We start from the raw sequence: 18520 nt of genomic DNA, 5'->3' as shown, positions 1-18520 counted from the left end.
ACACCAGAATTTAAGAATTACCCTCCAATGCTTGCAGACACATGTCCCTTCCACACAGCCACAAATTGGGAGAGTTGAAAGAGACCCTGGGGTCATCTAGTCCAACCCTCCAAAATATAGGGTTCACAGCAAGATTTCACAGCAAGATTTGTACTATCAAAGAGACATACCCATTTAAGTACAGATTTACAACTGAGAAAGGAAACATCTATGCTCCTATCATGTACTAATGAAGAGGAAAATAAAAGTACCCAACTTTACACAGAACCCTTTTAGCAGATCTTGAGATAGCTTGAGGGAGTTTACTTCCTTAGACTAAAGAATGCAAGTTCCTAGTGAAATGATATTTAAAGGAAGATTGAAGTGAACAGTTTTTTTTTCCTCTAAGATAGGGAGAGGATCTTTTATTAAGCATAGTTAAAACAGCCATAGATTGGATTTAAAGGGAATACAAAAGTGAACAATTTTTTTTTTCTGAACTTGCAGAGGAATAGTAAGCCTAATTTAGATTTTTTTTATTTTTTTTTTTTAAATAACCACACATAGGAAAGTGAGATGCAGGGTACCTTAGGAAAGATTGCCCCCCCCCCTTTGCAGTTTCCTTTAAAGGAAGCTTACTCGGGAGTAAATTTACCTGGCACAGAAGTAAGAAGGGAGAAAAAAACTGAGAGAGACAGAATGGAACAAGGGGGGGCATTTTCTGAGAAAAGAGGCCAGGAAGTCTTATAGAGACTGATATCAGGAGCCTTACAATAACTCTTCTGTCCAACCAAATCAAAGTTAAAACTGGACTCACATATTTTTCTTAGAAGGAACACCATACTTTCATAGGCATATGCTTGATGAAATACATACACTGCATTTTAGCTTGAGAGAGCAATTGTGCTCAACTAGGCTTTTGCAGCAGAAACATTAGGTTAACTTCACATTCCAAAATAGACTGGAACACAGGTGTACTCACAAACTCAAAAGTTACAACAAAACATCATTTACCATTAGACTTAAAATCACCCTCCTCACTTAAACTAGAGGAAGGAGGTGGGGTAATCCTCCTTCCAGAACACAAGTAGCACGTATACAGGATTTTACCACTTGGGAGGAAAACTCTCTTTTAGAGCTTCTCTCAAAGAACAAACATTTGCATACTTCATTCTCCATTTTGTCTTGTTTCAGGTTGACAAGGCCCAACATGGCTTCCTTAGATTTAAAATTTTGAAGCAAGCTTGCAATTTTAAAAACTATGTGCATTTAAGAACAGTCTGTGGATGCCGAAGCCAATGTAAACACAAACCCTTTAAATATTTCTAGATCTTTGAGTACATCTCTTATTCATTTTTTTTTTTTTTTAAAGAAACTAAGTTCTCTAATGTGTGGGCTCTCAGGCTGGGCTGTTATTATATCTACTGCCTTCTGAGCACCATTAAGTTTACGGTTTCATGTTTAGCTTTAGGTTATAGTTTAACAACACAAATTTGATATGTTCAGCTCTCCCTAAGGGTTCACACCCTGATTGTGTTGAAGGATCCCTGAGGTGGCCCAGGTGGTGGGCCTAAGCTACCCACTAAAAGTTACAACGGTCTCGTACTTTGTACTTGAAAGACCATTTTGCCCCTTTATTTTATTTTATTTTTCCAACTGGAGATGACAAGCTGGAGGGGTGTATTAGAATCCTCTCTGGCGCAAAAAGGCTTCATGGAAGCTTTGTTGCCAGGAGGAGTCCAGCTAGGGTGTTTTAGTGAGCTCCCATTTCCCTCTAGTATAAAGGACAGAAAAGGACAGAAAGAATGGACACACAAGGGGGAAGACAAAGAGGGGGGAAAGGGTAGAAAGAAGAAAATAATATTCTTTCAGTATTTAAGGTACCTTTGATTATCTCTTTAACTCAATTCCTGCCTATCAACGAACCGCAAATAACTTATCATCTATAAAACCTCAAACATCAGCCTTAAAACCACAGGTCTCTCTCTCTACCCGCTACACAACCACGGATCCTGAAATTCTGCCTCAGTACTGCTTACACAACTAGTCCTAGTGTGGGGCCCCAATTCCCCCTCTACCACCCACGACAGCCTCCTGCCTAGCCTTTGAGACTAAGTTCGGACCCCTACTGAACGCCTGCGCAATGCCGTGCCAGATCGGGGTCCGAGAAAACACCCAAGGTTTGAAAGGAAGCAAATGACCTTGCGTTAAATACTTTTGAAAAGACGCCTCTGGACGACTCCGAGAGAGGGACGTCAGAGAAAACAGTAAAGAGCCACGCTTTCCCGGACTCAATTCCAAGACGGAAAACGGGGGAGAAAAGGGGACAGAATAAGACGTCCCTGGACGACTCCGAGAGGTAACGCCGGAAAACAGTAAAAGTACCACAATTTCCCGGCCACGTTCCGAAAAAGAAATTGGGGGAGAAAAGGGAAAGTTTTAGACGTACCCGGACGACTCCGAGGGGTAATCGTCTGACAGTAAAGTTCCGCGATCTCCCTGGCCACACTCCGAGGGGGAAAATCGGGGGAGAAAAGGGGAGAGTTTAAGACGTACCCGGACGACTCCGAGGGGTAATCGTCAGAAATGAAAGAAGGAAAGTCTGGCTGTCGTGGGGACGCTGCTTCTTCCACCCCCCTCCCAATGTATTTACTTCAAACCATACTCACATTCGAAGATGTCCCCCGCAGATCCCGGGATCCTTTCCCTTTAGCCGGCTTGACCTTGCCTTTGCTCCCCCTGGCTGGGCTTTTGGTGACGATTGATTACCGCCCACAAAGAGGAGGCAGGGAGAGGAAGAAGGATCCCTGGGCTAAGGTTGCCCAGTGGCGCCCGATCCCCTCTATCTCCCTCCTCACCTTCGCAGGAGAACCAAGTGTCCCTGAGCATGGTCGCCAAACTGTTGCCGGAAATATCCGAGGGCTCCCTTGGACAAAAAGTAAAGACACCAACCAGGATAACTTGGAGCAAAACAGCAGCCTGTAGGCTTGGCCTTTATTGAACTGTTGCAACAGGGTGTTCCCCTCACTTGCAAGAGAGAGGAAAGACCCAGAAAAATAGTGTGCAAGGTCTTATAAAACTTTTTGAAATTCCCCTCCTCTAGGTCAAGCCCACCCCCAGAAACATCATGCATACATTACAGAAAGGAGGGGTTGAGGGAGGAGTTGGTGGTAACCTGAGTGTCTTGTCACCTGGCTAGTTCCTCCTTTCCCCCCTCCCCATGAGTCACTTCCAGGAGACAAAGGGGAGTTTGCAGTTTCCTGCCCCCAGAGGGAAGATCTGATCATTGTCCTTTGTTTCAGTCCATGCTGAATCCACTCCCATATGCAAGTTCTTTGTGATCTTGATTGTCTTCTGTCTGGGATCATCAGGGTTGGCATAGCAATTGGGCAGGGCTCCTGTGGATGTGCTGAGACGGTGAAGGGATTATGGCTGACCAGGACCAAGGCACCCCCCTTTGATAGTTCTTGTCATATGGAGTAAAATAAAATGGAACAGTGCAAATCCGATGTATGGTTGATTTTCCATGAATTTATAACAGAAATGTGGCGAATGTAGTGTGTGAGTGTGTGTGTGTGTGAAGTTTGTACAAACAGAATGATTGGGGTGGGGGGGGGTTCCTGCTACAATATACAACCGGAAGCAGTATCTACACCCCTCTCTCTTCAAAAGTATTAGCTATTCTTCTACAGAGAGCCAGTGTGGTGTAGTGGTTAAGAGCGGTAGACTCCTAATCTGGGGAACCGGGTTCGCGTCTCCGCTCCTCCACATGCAGCTGCCGGGTGACCTTGGGCCAGTCACACTTCTTTGAAGTCTCTCAGCCCCACTCACCCCACAGAGTGTTTGTTGTGGGGGAGGAAGGGAAAGGAGAATGTTAGCCGCTTTGAGACTCCTGAAGGGGAGTGAAAGGCGGGATATCAAATCCAAACTCTTCTTCTTCTTCTTCTACAGTGAGCCTAGGGCTTGCCGATCGGAAGGTTGGCGGTTCAAATCCCTGTGACGGGGTGAGCTCCCGTTGCTCGGTCCCAGCTCCTGCTCACCTAGCAGTTCGAAAGCACGTCAAGTGCAAGTAGATAAATAGGTACCGCTCTGGCGGGAAGGTAAACGGCGTTTCTGTGCGCTGGTCTGGTTCTCCAGAAGTGGCTTAGTCGTGCTGGCCACATGCTGTACGCCGGCTCCCTCGGCCAGTAAAGCGAGATGAGCGCAGCAACCCCGGAGTCGTTCGCGACTGGACCCAATGGTCAGGGGTACCTTTACCTTTATTCTTCTACAATATTCTCCGCGACGTATTGCTGTGAGCAGGGATTTTCAACTCTGACAAACATGAAACATCAGAAAAGGGAAAGGCTTCTTTGTGTCGATGGGGAGATGAGAGTTGGTCTCAAATCAGACCTCATATAAATGAGATCGCCTGGCAAAAGCAAGCTCACACCTCTCACTGAATTGTATACATGCTTATGGTACATATATAAGAGGCTTGTTTATCATTATATTTTAGGAACGGTTCATGTTCTTATGTAGCTGCGTTGCTTTATGATCCTGTGATCATATTACAAAGTAGTTGCATTCTAGGTTACAAATCAAGCACTGCCAGGAGTTGTTCCTGTTTGTTTCCAAATGTATTTTTTGTCAGTAAAAAGTTGTTACAATTTGTATTTTGAAAGTGTGGCCCCGAGAGAAATAAGTTGTTTTAGGGCAAACCAGGTTTCTGGAGTTTGCAGGATCCTCGGGGCTGCTGTGTGAGAGATGATCCCAAGGATGCTGGCCCTGTTTCAAGCCATTGGAAACTTGACAGTCGTTGCGCATCATTCCTGGAGCAGCGCAAAGTCGAGCTGTCCCTTTAAAGTTTTTCCTCTTTTCTTTCAGCGCTGTGTGTGTGTGTTTTAAAGTCTTAATCGGAAGAAGAAAGGAAGAAGAAGAAGGAGAAAGGGGGAGGGAGGCTGTCTTCCCGGCTCCTCCCCCGCCGCGTCCCCCCCTCCCGGGGGCCGGGGCGAAGCGACTCTTACGGCGGCGAGATTTGGGAGCGCAGCGGCGCTATATAAGCCGAGGCGGAGAAGGGCAAGCGAGGAAGGCGGAGAGACAGACCCGGCGGCTTAAGGCATCCGGCAAAGTCAGCAGACGGCTCGGTGGGGCGAGAAGCCGGAGAAGAGGCTTTTCTTTCCTCCGGGTCTGCGCTCTTGTCGTGTTCACACGTGCAGCTTGGCGCTCTTCTCTCTCTCTCTCCCCAGCTGCTGTTCTTTCTCTCTTCCGTTCCTGCTCCTGCCTTCCGATGCATCCTAATCTCACCGGCTACTACCGATTCGTCTCCCAGGACAACATGGAAAACTACCTTCGTGCCTTAGGTAAGCGCCTCTCTCTCTCTCTCTCTCTCTCTCTCCTTGCATTGTAAGGGGTTGGACTAGATGACCATGGGAGGGGTCCATCATTCCGGGATTCTGTTATTCTCTCACACACACTCATTCCCCCTTTCACACCAACCCCACAAACTCTGAGAATGAATTTGATGCAATGCTTAATATTCACCCCCAAACCCCCACGAAGTCCTAACTTGAAGATCTGGAACATATATAAAAACATTAACTGGAGCATGTGCAGAGTGCCTTGGGGGCCCCACATGAGATCCTGCAGCTGGGCCCCGCACATTCTTGCATTAGGACCTGGGTCCCTTCTTCTTCAGTGATGCTTTTTCAAGATCTTGGCATCTGAGACCAAAGCAACTTAGCATTTATGTGGTAATTTTGAAGGGTCTAGCCACTGGCTACCAACTTGGCAATCCTTACCACAGGTCTGTAAGGTAGGTCTGTATTATTAACCACTGTATTGCAAATAGGAGAGTGCGTTTGTGGAATGAATGAGATTCAAATACGGACTTCCTGAGATGTAGCTCAGTTTCTTAGCCAGGGTCTAATTTTCTAGGTGCGGGAAAGAATGCACAGATATTAAAATAATTGTTTTTTAAATGCTATATTTAATTGCATTTTTACTTGAGTTTACTATGTTGGCTGCATCTGGGGAGGGAAGACGGGGTGTAAGTTTCAATATACATGCCTGAGACGGATGTGTTCTTGTGTCTATCCTCCTGATAGCTCAGTCAGGAGAGCATGAGACTCTTATTCTCACAGTCATGGGTTCGAGCCCCACGTTGGGCGAAAGATCCCTGCATTGCAGGGGTTGGACTAGATGACCCTCGTGGTCCCTTCCAGCTCTATGATTTGATGATTCCTTCCTTACTAAGGGTTGGGCAAGGAGGCTTCAACACTGGAGAACTTTTCCACAGCAAGGGCTAAGTAACAAGAAAGGCCATTGCTGTTTCTGTATACAGTGGTACCTCGGGTTAAGAACTTAATTCGTTCTGGAGGTCTGTTCTTAACCTGAAACTGTTCTTAACCTGAGGTACCAATTTAGCTAATGGGACCTCCTGCTGTCGCTGTGCCGCGGCGGCGTGATTTCTGTTCTCATCCTGAGGTAAAGTTCTTAACCTGAGGTACTATTTCTGGGTTAGCGGAGTCTGCAACCTGAAGTGTATGTAACCCAAGGTACCACTGTACTAAGCTGTTACAGTCATACCTCGGATCTCAAACACCTTGTCTTCTGAACAAATTGGCTCCGGACGATCGAAACCTGGAAGTGCGTGTTCCTGTTTTCGAACGACTTTCAGAAGTCAAATGTCTGGCGCAGCTTCCAATTGACTGCAGGATGCTCCTGCAGCCAATCGGAAGCCACGCCTTCCCAGAATGCATTCTGTTCGAGAACCAAAGTACAACTGTACTTCTCCTTCTGCATCACAATTGCATGCACACACACTGCCCTGATCTATCCAACTTATTTTCTCACGCTGTCGTATGTTAGACATCAATGTCGCTCTAAGGAAGCTGGTTTGCCTCTTGAAGCCAGAGAAGGAGATCATCCACAACGGAAACCACATGACCATCCGCACGTTGACTTCGCTTCGGAATTACATCATGGACTTTGACCTTGGGGTTGAGTTTGAAGAGGACTTGGGACCAGTGGATGGACGCAAGTGCCAGGTAATAAGTGGAAGCTTGTCTGCCCTTGGACTGTGGGAACAGACCCATTCGGTGGCCATCCATGAGAGAGATTGCAAGAGGAGAGTTATAGTGTCAACATGGTTTCACACACATTGATTCTTGGCCTTGAGTTGTGCTCAGGGGCGGAGGAACGGGTGTGTGGTGGGTGCAGGCCGCCCCAGGTGTCACCACTGAGGGGGGTGACAAAATGCCAGGCGGCACTCACCGCAGGGCCTGCAGTGCGCCCGAGCCAGGCATCTCTCCTGGGAGTGACGTGGTGGCTTGGGTGCCCACAGGCTCCGCGCTGCTCCAAACTGTCTGCCTGGCAGAGCATCCTGCCCCAGCTTGCCCCACCCCACGGGCGGCTGACCCCGTCCCCGGGCGCAGGGCACACCCGCTGCCCCAGGCGCCCAACCTGCTTGCTCTGCCTCTGGTTGTGCTGGCTCAGCAGTGTTGTCAAACTTTCTGTTCACCTGACAAGCAGAAAGAAGCACATTTGTGCAAATAAAACCAGTCAGTAGAGCAACCTACGCACATGGAAAGGAGTTAAACAAAACACACACACACACAAGCACACACACACACACACACACACATATGGAAGGCGTAATATTCATCACTATGCACTGGGTGCAGAAATGCCTACTCATAACATCTCCTCTGTTGCACTGTTCACACAAGGAGACAACTGAACTCACGTGAGTTGCTTGTGCCAACTGAATCTTATTTGTTGCCCAAACTAGGCTCCATGTCAAGCCTGCACGACTTGTAGCACAACCACTACCTCTAGTGTACTCTCAGATGCTTGACGGGGCCTGTCTGCTCTGCATACATGCAGCAAAACAAACTTGTTGACCTCTTGTGGGCACTTTTCATCTTTGTGAGTCATGGTTTCACTAGGGCTGTGCTTCTGATACACCAGCAGCCTGGTTTTGGGAAAGGATGTGTTTGGAACAAAAACATCTTTCAGAGTCTCCCTCTCTTTCCAAGGTGGCTTTTATTAGGAGCTCAGTATTCAGTATTCAGTATTTTATTAGGAGCTCAGTATGTATATTGTGTAAATTTTTGGAGAACCAGTGTGGTGTAGTGGTTAAGAGCGGTAGACTCGTAATCTGGGGAACCGGGTTTGAGTCTCCTCTCCTCCACATGCAGCTGCTGGGTGACCTTGGGCCAGTCACACTTCTCTGAAGTCTCTCAGCCCCACTCACCTCACAGAGTGTCTGTTGTGGGGGAGGAAGGGAAAGGAGAATGTTAGCTGCTTTGAGACTCCTTCGGGTAGTGACACCTTCTTCTTCACACCAGCTCCAGTCTAGGAGTAGGGCAACTTCATTTGTAGCTACCAGAGATGTTGCACCCTTTTAGGAGAACTCCGTTTTACAAATGAGGGATAGACAAACACTCCATCAATGGCTAAGCACAGCAAATAAAATGAAGGCACAGCCTCAAATAAAGGTTTTGAAAATAAAGGCCATGGGCAGAAGAAGTAGTAGTAATAGTAGAAATATTTTTTGAATGCTAATGAAGGGTTTGTCAAGCATTCAAGGTTGCTGGCTTTCTTTTTGGTAATTTTAATGGCACTAGAAGCTAGGCAGAGCATGCCTGGCGTGCTCTGGTCCATGGGGTCACGAAGAGTCGGACACGACTAAACGACTAAACAACAAGAAGCCAGGCCCATATTATCCCCAGATGGGGATCTGAGAGTGAGTGGCCTGTCTAACAAGTTTATGACAAAGCCAATCAATGATCTCTGTATTAATTTGCTTTTATTACTAAATGTATACTGCCTCCAGACCCTGGAATTGTGGCTAAAAATTGCATTTGATATCTGTGGGGTTAATGGGAGAATTTCTTATCAAGAGTTCTTTGCCTAAGACTAGCCATGGTTGTTTTCACACCTGAATAAAACAATAATATAGCCCTTCTGGAATCAGTTGTTGGGGTAGCTGTACTCCACCAGTTATATCTCAACTTCAGGTTGTCTCACCGTCACTGCTTCCATTTCTGGAGATCACCATGCATTGCCTCTCCCTTGATTGAATACAGTGGTACCTTGGTTACCGAATGGCTTGACTCCCAAACAAATTGGCTCCCAAACGCCGCAAACCTGGAAGTGAGTGTTCCGGTTTGCGAACGTTTTTTGGAAGCCAAATTTCCGACACGGCTTCTGCTTGAGTGCAGGAAGCTTGTGCAGCCAATCGGAAGCCGTTCCTTGGTTTTTGAACAGTTTCAGGAGTCCCAGAATGGATTAAGTTTGACAACCAAGTTACCACTGTATTGTCATTGTGGGTTGGGATAATTTGTGTTTTGTTTTTGTTTTGTTTTTTTAAAAAGTCATCCCACTGCTATAAATTAAGAACTATTTTTAAAAGAGGGGGCATGTGGTTGATAGCAGAGGCAGGAAAACTGCCCTTCGCCAGAAGCTGCTGCCTGAAGCAACTGTCTGATTTTTTTATTCTGGTAAGGCTAACCCCTTACTATAATGTTACTTTGATATTTTAAAGCTTGGCAAGAAAAATAATAATTGTTGGCTTCTATTTTATTTTTTTATTGCTGACTTACTCTTCACGCAATAGTCACTGTCCTGGAATAGCCAACATTTGCCTTATTTTTCGCTCTATAAGACGCACCAGACCACAAGACGCACCTAGTTTTTAGAGGAGGAAAACAAGAAAAAAAATATTCTGAATCTCAGAAGCCAGAACAGCAAGAGGGATCGCTGCGCAGTGAAAGCAGCAATCCCTCTTGCTGTTCTGGCTTCTGGGATAGCTGCGCAGCCTGCATTCGCTCCATAAGATGCACACACATTTCCCCTTACTTTTTAGGAGGGAAAAAGTGAGTCTTATAGAGCAAAAAATACGGTATTTAGTTGTTCTGTCTTTTACTCCTTCCTTGCCACAAAATTATACAGGAAGAAAGTTGCAATGCAGCCCACCTAGCGCAAAAGAGAGGGCATTAACTGAAATCTTAGCAATGTGAGAAGACTTCTGTAGTGCACATCTGGACACTTTCTCAAAAGTAGCTCCCTCCTTCCTGTAATCAATAGCTGGGTCCTTTCAGGTGAGCAGTAGGGTTGTGATTTTTGGCAGACACAGCCCTAAGGTATAGATGGTGTTAAATCAGCCGGCTATACAACAAACGCGCTCATTCAGATACTTGGGTGTACTCTATTGAAATCCTCTCTTGGAAGCGCCGTACGGAGGCAGTGAAAGTCAAAGCACAGAAAAACATAGGGCATTGATGGAGTTCTGTCATGATAAGGATGGGCAGCTGATTCAACCTGCCCGAAAGATATTTGGTAGCAAAGTGCTTACTCAAATACTCTATGGCATTGAAATCTGGGGCTCTGGTTTGAATTCCATTAAAGTTTTGGATCAGTAACTCTTCTTCATACAGAATCTGGGTGGCCAATAATTAAGGCAAGAGCGAACTCGCTCAGTTAAAGTATATTTTAAAAATTGCTGCTATGCCTGTTGAGCATTTTCCTGCTCTGTGCTATATGGAATTAGGAGATAACCAACACTGGAAAGCAGCTTGTCAATATTTTTGTTTTTTACTTTTAATTTAAAATGCAGTAAAATAGCTACATACAAGTTCAATAAAACAGAGAATACAACACAAAGCAACACATAATGTAACAATAGTATTTCAAAAGCTTTTTGAGCTTGTCAAGATGTTTTAGATTATTGTTGTTTTCCAGAAATGAGCTATGCTTTGACCTTGAATAAGTGTTAACTAAGGGATTGGCTCTTCTGAATCGAATCAAGAGGGGACCTGAAACTAATTAGAAATACCCTATTTTCCCCTTGGCATCCACACTCAAGAACAGAGCATTTTAGACCTAGTTATCTGACCAAACTCTCACCGGCTTGCTTAAGAAATGCCTTTATTGAGCTGTGTTTCCAAGTGATGCCCACTTCAGTCTTGGGTGGCTGCCACAAGGTCCCCGTACATGGACAAACTTTGTATTTGTGGTCATCCTCAGGTGGAAGACATCATAATCTGTTAGCCCGCCCTTTATATTGTGGCTCAAGAGATCACTTTCTGAAACTTTTGTTCACACAAGCAAGCAAGCACACCTTGTCAGAAATGGTCTGGTTTTCTTTTGAGTGACAATGATAGCTTCATAATAGAGAGTGACTCTTTAAGTACTGGCTGCAAAAAAAGGAGCGGGGAAGGAAAAAGGAGTTAGATAAAATTGTAAATTGTGGTGACTCGGAGGTTTAATTTGAAGTCAAGCTGGATTTGAATTGGCTGGTGTCTTTGGCAACGTCTCTCTTACATCATGGATGTTGGCTTGAATTATGGATGTTTGACCCGTATTGTTCTATCGGTACTGTTGCTGCAGGTTTGCCATGGCCTTTGGCTACAACAATAAACTTATATTTAAAATAATAAAATTTCAACTCCATGCTGAAACCTAATCATTTTGTACCGGGGAGCCATGTTAACATTTGCTGTTAGAGAGACATTAAACTGAACAAAGAGAACTCTGATCCTCTTTTTAAATTCCATTTTAACAATTGACACATCAAATTCAGGAAAACAATCTAGAAAAAGCCATAGAATTAAAGCAACTGAATTGTTGCCGGAGACCAAGTGGTCAGCCTTGGGTAAAAAGGAAAAAAATGCAAAGATTTGGGAAGTCATATCTTTGGAAGTTTATTTCTGCCATACGCATAAGTTTTAACCAATAATCAGAGAGATGGTGGTTTGTTTGTTTGCTTTGGGGCTATTTGTATACCATCATTCAGCCGAAGCAGTTCCCAGGGTGGTTTACAAGCAAAAGACAGGCTCCCATTTCAGTTCATAATAAAAACCAAAGGTACCCTGGGATGCTTGAAATAGCCTTTAGGACCTTATTCTGAAATGATTCCAAGTTGGGCCATAAAAGCACCAGACTCCTGGGCTGTCTAAAAGCTGTGGCTATAATCTAGCTATCAGGATTTAAAAAGTGGAACATATTGTTTTCTCCAGTAGGTTCTAGACAATTTCAGGACCACAGCAACCCTGTTCTATTTTTGTGTGTGTCCTGTTTGATCAAATGGCTTTTCCAGAAAGCAAAATCCACAGACATTGGTAAGATTTGACCATATTACTCAGCATTTACCGTGCTCTTGAGTGTTGAGATTCCTTCGTTATTCTGAAACAATTACAACAACCTTGTAAGGTATATCAGTGTTATCCCCACACTGTGGACTGGGAGCTCCCTAGTGAGTTCATGGCAGAGGTCTGCAAATCAGCCTGTTACCTACTACAGTCATACCTTGGTAGTTGAACGCCTTAGTTATTGAACAAATCGGCTCCCGAATGTTGCAAACCCGGAAGTGAATGTTCCGGTTTGCGAACGTTTTTTGGAAGCCGAATGTCTGATGGGGCTTCTGTGGCTTCAGGAAGCTCCTGCAGCCAATTGGAAGCTGTGCCTTGGCTTTTGAACCATTTCAGGAGTTGAACGGGCTCCTAGAATGGATTAAATTCGAGAACCAATGTACGACTGTACTTCTATTCAGTTTATCTGGCTCTGTGGTTTTTTTATAGTAAAGTGGATCTGTCACATGCTCTACACCACCCTAGAATTGAAGGCGTATTCTGTTAGCTAACGATATTGCCGTCTCTGCTTTCTCTTGCCCCCCGCCCCCCTTCAGACAACCGTCTTCTGGGATGGAGATCAGTTGGTGTGTGAACAGAAAGGAGAGAAACGAAATCGAGGCTGGAGACACTGGCTAGAAGGAGACCAGCTGCATCTGGTGAGGAAGGGCAGCCCGAGAAACTTGCCCCAAGCACAGAGGAAGCCTTTAAGCGAGGCAACTGGGAGTTTTCTGAAGCTTAGCATGGGCCAGCCCTCTCCTTCTATAGCTCCGGTCCTGAAAAGCCACAGCTAGGCCCCATGAGTTATGCCTGTCATCTATGGAGGCAACGGCCCCTTGACAAAAACATCCTTTCCCAAGAGTTCAAAAGTTGACTTGGCTGAGCTCAGTGGGAGCCACCCATTGTCCTGCATCTTCCTTGGAATTTGACCTCAGCTCCTGGGGCTTTCTGTAAGGGAGCGGGGAAATGATTAAGTCAAAACACAGCACCTCTGTGCATGACACTCTTTTAAAAAACGGCTTTAGTGTTGCTCACAAGCTCTGTGCATGGCCTGTGCAGGATCTCCACACAACTGCCAATGCAACAATGCTGGCAAGCTGTTTCAAGGGGAGAGCGAAGCAGTGATTCACAGAAGGCGTCCATGGCATGCCATTCTGTGCCGTCCATTAATTCACGGCATCTCCCACTGCCATCACCCTCTGCTACGTCAAGTATGAAGGGATGACCGCCATCTGTGCTGGATAACTGTACCAGAGGCTTGGGGGAAAAGCTCAGCGGCAGATGCCTGTTGTATTCATGGAGAGTCTCTTGCAGGTCCATGAAGTTGCACAGGTGAAATGATTTAACAGGGAGTAAAAACATCTGCCTTGCTCTCAAGAGTTAGGCTACAAAATGAATTTATTCAAAGTGTTCAGAGAGATGCTTGAAATCAGAAGACATCTGCTAAATACAAAAACAACGAGCTGTTGTGGCATTTTTTTAAAAAAAATTTTTAAATTAAATTTCCATTTAACAAACCAATCATATCATATTAGTTATACCAAATTATATCAATACAAACCATAAACTCCAAATATTTAACCGAATTTTAAATTTTTTTGCTGGGGGTACCCATGCTTCGAGTTCAGTAAGGATCCAATCATCTCATATTTCTGCTGCTTTGATATTCACAAGTCCCATCTTCCCATCTCCTTATTGTTATCGTATTTCTTCTTAATAACCTCCGAGTTGTATCCACAGGCGAGTTGAAGCAAGCATTATTTATGTTTCTGTGTGAACTTTTGTAATGCTCTCCCGTAATTCATCTCACGCTGATCCAAAAGTCCTGTTCAAGTGGCCGGCGCCATTTTCGTCAGTTCCAATGAAATACAGTCTAAGCGTCTGCTCCTTAATTTTTCCAGACCAGTTGCACCATAAATCAGTCTTTCCAGGCGAGTTTTTGCCCATTCAGATATACAATCCAAACATGATAGCAGAACAGTGGCTCGCCTCCCCCTTTGACTGTAAATCTCGCAACAAAGTCTCTCTCATAATGGCGGATCCCAAAATAACTGTGCCACAGGAAAGCCTTTCGTTCTTTCCAGATCTTCCACAAAAAAAGCCTTTGGTTAATATTTTTATTTCCACACAGTTTATTTCCAAACTCACTTGCTGTCAATCATGTGACGGTTCTTCTAGGGGAGGGGTTGTTAGGTAAATCATAATGAAAAAGAAAGAAAGTCCCCCCTCCTTTCCGTTCCATTTCAACATACCGGCATAGCTGTCATTCTTTGATGTAATCTTCTGTTCATTCCATCCCATCGCTCTTGACTTCTCAGTGGTAGATTTAATTAGCAGATAATACATCCTTACTTCACTCGGAACATGTGCATTTACTTTCTCCAATTATTTTATCTTAAGCAATGCAACTAGTTTCGCTCTTGGAAGAAGCGTCCAGGAGATCCAGAACTCGCTCGAGGGCTTTCCGTCCAGTGCCCCCACCCCCTCCTTCTTTTGAACTCGAGGGTGATTTATGGGCATCCGCGGGCGAGGCAGCATCTTCCCATCCCCTGGGAAAATCACGGGAGGCTGATATACTCCCATAACCAGCCCCTAAATTACCTTGTGTGAGCCGGAGAGATGGTATTGTCGGCCATCTTCCAAGGCGCCCCTAGCAGCCCCCCCCCCAGCATCTTAAAGCCTACGATACTATACGATAATAAAATAAAATAAAATAAAATGCCAGTTCTGGCACAAAGCACTTTTCTTGTTGCTGTTAGCTTATTATTGCATATAAGCTAAATACAGTGTTTTTTTAAAAACTAAGCTGAGTAACATTAACTTTGGAGAATGAAGCCACAGCACTAATGATGGAAGTGCGTGTCTATTCACTCACGTGAACGGCTTGAATTGCATGTCTACAATTTTATCCGCTAAAATGCTTTATACAAAAAAGCCTCCAATGGCCAGATTTACTTTGGCTTGCTGTTCTTCCTTGGTGACATGCAACTATTAATGTCTGTGAGATCCAAGCAGAGCAAATTGCCCAAGTGCAAGGGGAGGGTCAAATTTCATTTGGCTGTTAAAATGCTTCTGGATGGGCTCTTCCTATACTACAGAAAGAATTTGTGAACCGTATATCCCAGGCAGTAAAACTTCCTGTTTTTAAGAACAAGTAGCTCATGAGTTGCTATTAAGGGTGGGATACAGAACTGATTGTGTGTACGAGTAAACTTGTAGGAGATGCTCTTTTATATATGCCATTGAAAAATGAATGTGAGCTGCCACTACTGTACAGTTGAGGGATTTCAGTTTCTTTCAGCGACTTTTGTGCAGGAGAGATTCCGGGTGGATCATGTCCATAGAGGAGGTTGGAGAGGCCCTTCTTTGCCAGAGGATATGTTTCCATGTCCACACAGAGAACACTGGTCAGGCAATGGATTATCACTCGGAGTTTGCACACAAGATGGTTGAAGCAGAAGCTCCATTTGAGCAGCCCCTCTCCCCCCCCCCCCGCATGTCAAGATGCATGTCATTATTGGTTTAGACATTAAAGTATTCAAAAGTCAGCACAGCAATTGCTCTTAAACTGCAAGTAATCGCTGTATTTTAATTTCAGAAGCAGGCCCTGGAACCTTGCTATTATTCTTCCCCGCTCCCAAGCAGCGGTCCTACACGTAAATTTGCTGTCTCGACGCTGCTTGCGTCATGTTGTGTGACTTGAGTGTTGTCAATCCAGGACAAAAAAGAGAAATTGGATGTACATGGTAGCCGAAATGGGTTTTTCCATTACTGTTATGAGCTGTTTTAAGCTTCACAAATGAAAAATGCTCCAAAGGTCTCAGGCCCAAAGAGTCTCTTCCCTCACTCCTTTTTTTTTCTTTTTCTTTTCTCTCTTTCTTTCTCTCTCTCTCCTAGCGCTTGACAGCAGAGGATGTGGTTTGTGTCCAGGTTTTTCAGAAAGTGAAATGATTCTTAGCAGCAAGCGCTAACTTCTGGATGCAACAAGCATTAGAGCCTCAAACTGGGACCAGAATCGAGCCATCAGCTTTTCATTCCTTGTCCTGAACCTTCTCTTTTGGATTAAAATAATACAGATGACCAACAGCTTGGTGTTAATGTGTTTTTGTTAACTGCTGCCTGCGCTGGCTTTTGTTACTGAATAACGTAGATACGTAGGCAGGTTCATCTTCCCCCTTCCAGTCTGTCCTCGCCATACCTCGGGTTCACATCCTGCACTATGACAGACTTTGCCCTCGGGGAAAAGTCTCTGAGCGTTTTGGCTGACTTGAACTCTGATATTGCCTCTGGCCTGCCAGGCTAGTGGACAGAGCAGGGTTTGTGAGTTATGGCTCGACAATATCAGCTTTTCAACATTGCGATGTATCATCACCTAAACATCGCGATATAGTGATACATCGCAATGGTGAAAAGGAAGGTGCACTGGCCCTGGCCTCACAAGGCACTGGAGTAAAACTGACACAGTTCCCTCTGCCACCAGCACCTGGCACAGGGAGGAAGCTGGCAGCAACAGGAGAAGGAAGGTAAGGCATAGACAAGCCCTACCTGTGATATATTGCCAGGTGAAGACGCCATCACACTCTGGCTCTCAGACTGGTCCTGGGCAATGTATCCATACATCACCCAGGCCTACTGTGAGTCTGTGTAGAACAGGGGTCAGCAAACTTTTTCAGCAGGCGGCCGGTCCACTGTCCCTCAGACCTTGTGGGGGGCCAGACTATATTTTGGAAAGAAAGAAAAAAAGAACGAGTTCCTGTGCCCCACAAATAACTCAGAGATGCATTTTAAATAAAAGGACACATTCTACTCATACTGATTCCCAGACCATCCGCGGGCCGGATTTAGAAGGCCCCCAGGCCTTAGTTTGCCTACCCATGGTGTAGGAGCTAGCCTACAGCTACCCAACGTCCAAGGTTAGAGATAGAAAGCAATGGTTTAAAATAGAATTGCTAACCAACTTTGTTGTATAAAAAAACAGCAGGCGATAATGTGCAGAAAGCAGCTGCAACATTGCTATGTTGCATGATACTAATTATCATTATGATACTAGTTATCATTAACACATTGATAACATCATCATTGCTAGGTAAATACTGAATCATTATTATCAGTATACCTGAAGGAGTGTCTCCACCCCCATCATTCAGCCCGGACACTGAGGTCCAGCTCTGAGGGCCTTCTGCCGGTTCCCTCACTGCGAGAAGTGAGGTTACAGGGAACCAGGCAGAGGGCCTTCTCGGTAGTGGCACCCTCCCTATGGAACGTGCTCCCTTCAGATGTCAAGGAAATAAACAACTATCTGACTTTTAGAAGACATCTGAAGGCAGCCCAGTTTAGGGAAGTTTTTAATGTTTGATGTTTTATCATGTTTTTAATATTCTGTTGGGAGCCACCCAGAGTGGCTGGGGAACCCAGCCAGATGATGATTATTACAAAGTGGGGCTTTTTTTCAGCCAGAGCTCACCAGTTCTCAGTTCCGGCCCCTTTCAGGTGGACTCCATTGCCATTCTTACAGAACAAGGGAGAAGTTCATGGTGAGCTCAAGCACCTCTTTTTCTAGAAAAACAAGCACGGGTACAAAAGCAAAATTCACCTTTGCTGCCTTGGCCCTGCCCACTGCTGGCATTTGGGCCTTGAAATGTTGCCCAGAAGGGAATGTGATTCCCCACCCTGATGTATTGCGGCAGTAAAGAGGTATCTAAACATAGCAGATGTATTCAGATCAAAGAGGAAGCGCTCAAGCACAATCATTTGCTACACTTGTTTCTTTAAAGAAAGAAGAAATCATAGCCTTTGCCAAAACCAAAGTTATGATTAATGTCTTCCTGCTAAGGAGTTCAAAATGGCGAAAAAATGTGCATTTTCCTTCCTCCATCCTCACAGCAACATCCCTATGAAATAGAGTCCTGTCCCCTTCATGGCTGAGATGGAGAAAAGGTTTGGGAAGGGAGCTGCTATCTATGGCTATAGTTTATGAGTCTAAAACAAGGATTAGGAAGCCCGTGGCCTTCTCTGAGGTTGTTGGACCCCCCCAACTGCCGTCAGCCTCAACCAGCAGGGGTGGGTGATGGCCGATGCATCCCAAAAGCATCTTGAGGGCCACAGATTCCTGGTTGAGGCAGCTCTGCTGCATGGTTAGTGCAGGAACGGGGAGGCAATGCACACAGGCTCAGGCAGGCAAGTCTAGTTATCTCTGTGCAGGGGAAAACCCAGAAAGTCATGCAGACAGATTCTGCCTGCCAAAACCACACTCTCTTTGAGGGTGTCCTAGCGGCTAGGACCTAGGCAGGGAGTGAGCTGGGGATAGGAAGGGGGGGACTGGAGCTTCAAGTTGCAGCGAGATCCTTTTCAGAATAAGAGTTCTGGCATCCCAGGCGGAAGGGAGGAGCTACTGGTAACAAAGGACAGTGCTCTGCTGGAGAACTTCA

The 18520-nt window shown here is 45.3% G+C and overlaps 1 protein-coding gene across 1 annotated transcript; it reads left to right on the top strand.

The window, feature by feature from the left end:
* Nucleotides 1–4964: 4964 nt before the first annotated feature.
* RBP5 (retinol binding protein 5) lies at nt 4965–16178 on the top strand. Its single transcript, XM_083594178.1, has 4 exons — nt 4965–5321; nt 6829–7007; nt 12650–12751; nt 15990–16178. The coding sequence occupies exons 1-4, from the start codon at nt 5249–5251 to the stop codon at nt 16041–16043; spliced, it is 408 nt and encodes a 135-aa protein (XP_083450304.1). The 5' UTR covers nt 4965–5248; the 3' UTR covers nt 16044–16178.
* The last annotated feature ends 2342 nt before the right edge of the window (nt 16179–18520 follow it).

The sequence above is a fragment of the Podarcis filfolensis genome, assembly GCF_964270895.1.
Source record: "Podarcis filfolensis genome assembly, chromosome: 17".
Lineage (NCBI taxonomy): Eukaryota > Metazoa > Chordata > Lepidosauria > Squamata > Lacertidae > Podarcis > Podarcis filfolensis.
The sequence above is the reverse complement of the archived record's forward strand: the minus strand, read 5'-3'. Positions and strand labels throughout refer to the sequence as shown.

What these genes read in the sequence shown, in the direction of transcription:
- RBP5 (XM_083594178.1), top strand. Translation starts at nt 5,249, where the DNA reads ATGCATCCTAATCTCACCGGCTACTACCGATTCGTCTCCCAGGACAAC. An exon ending in TGGATGGACGCAAGTGCCAG is followed by an intron (nt 7,008 to 12,649) that starts GTAATAAGTGGA and finishes GCCCCCCTTCAG; the next exon opens with ACAACCGTCTTCTGGGATGG. An exon ending in AAGGAGACCAGCTGCATCTG is followed by an intron (nt 12,752 to 15,989) that starts GTGAGGAAGGGC and finishes TCTCTCTCCTAG; the next exon opens with CGCTTGACAGCAGAGGATGT.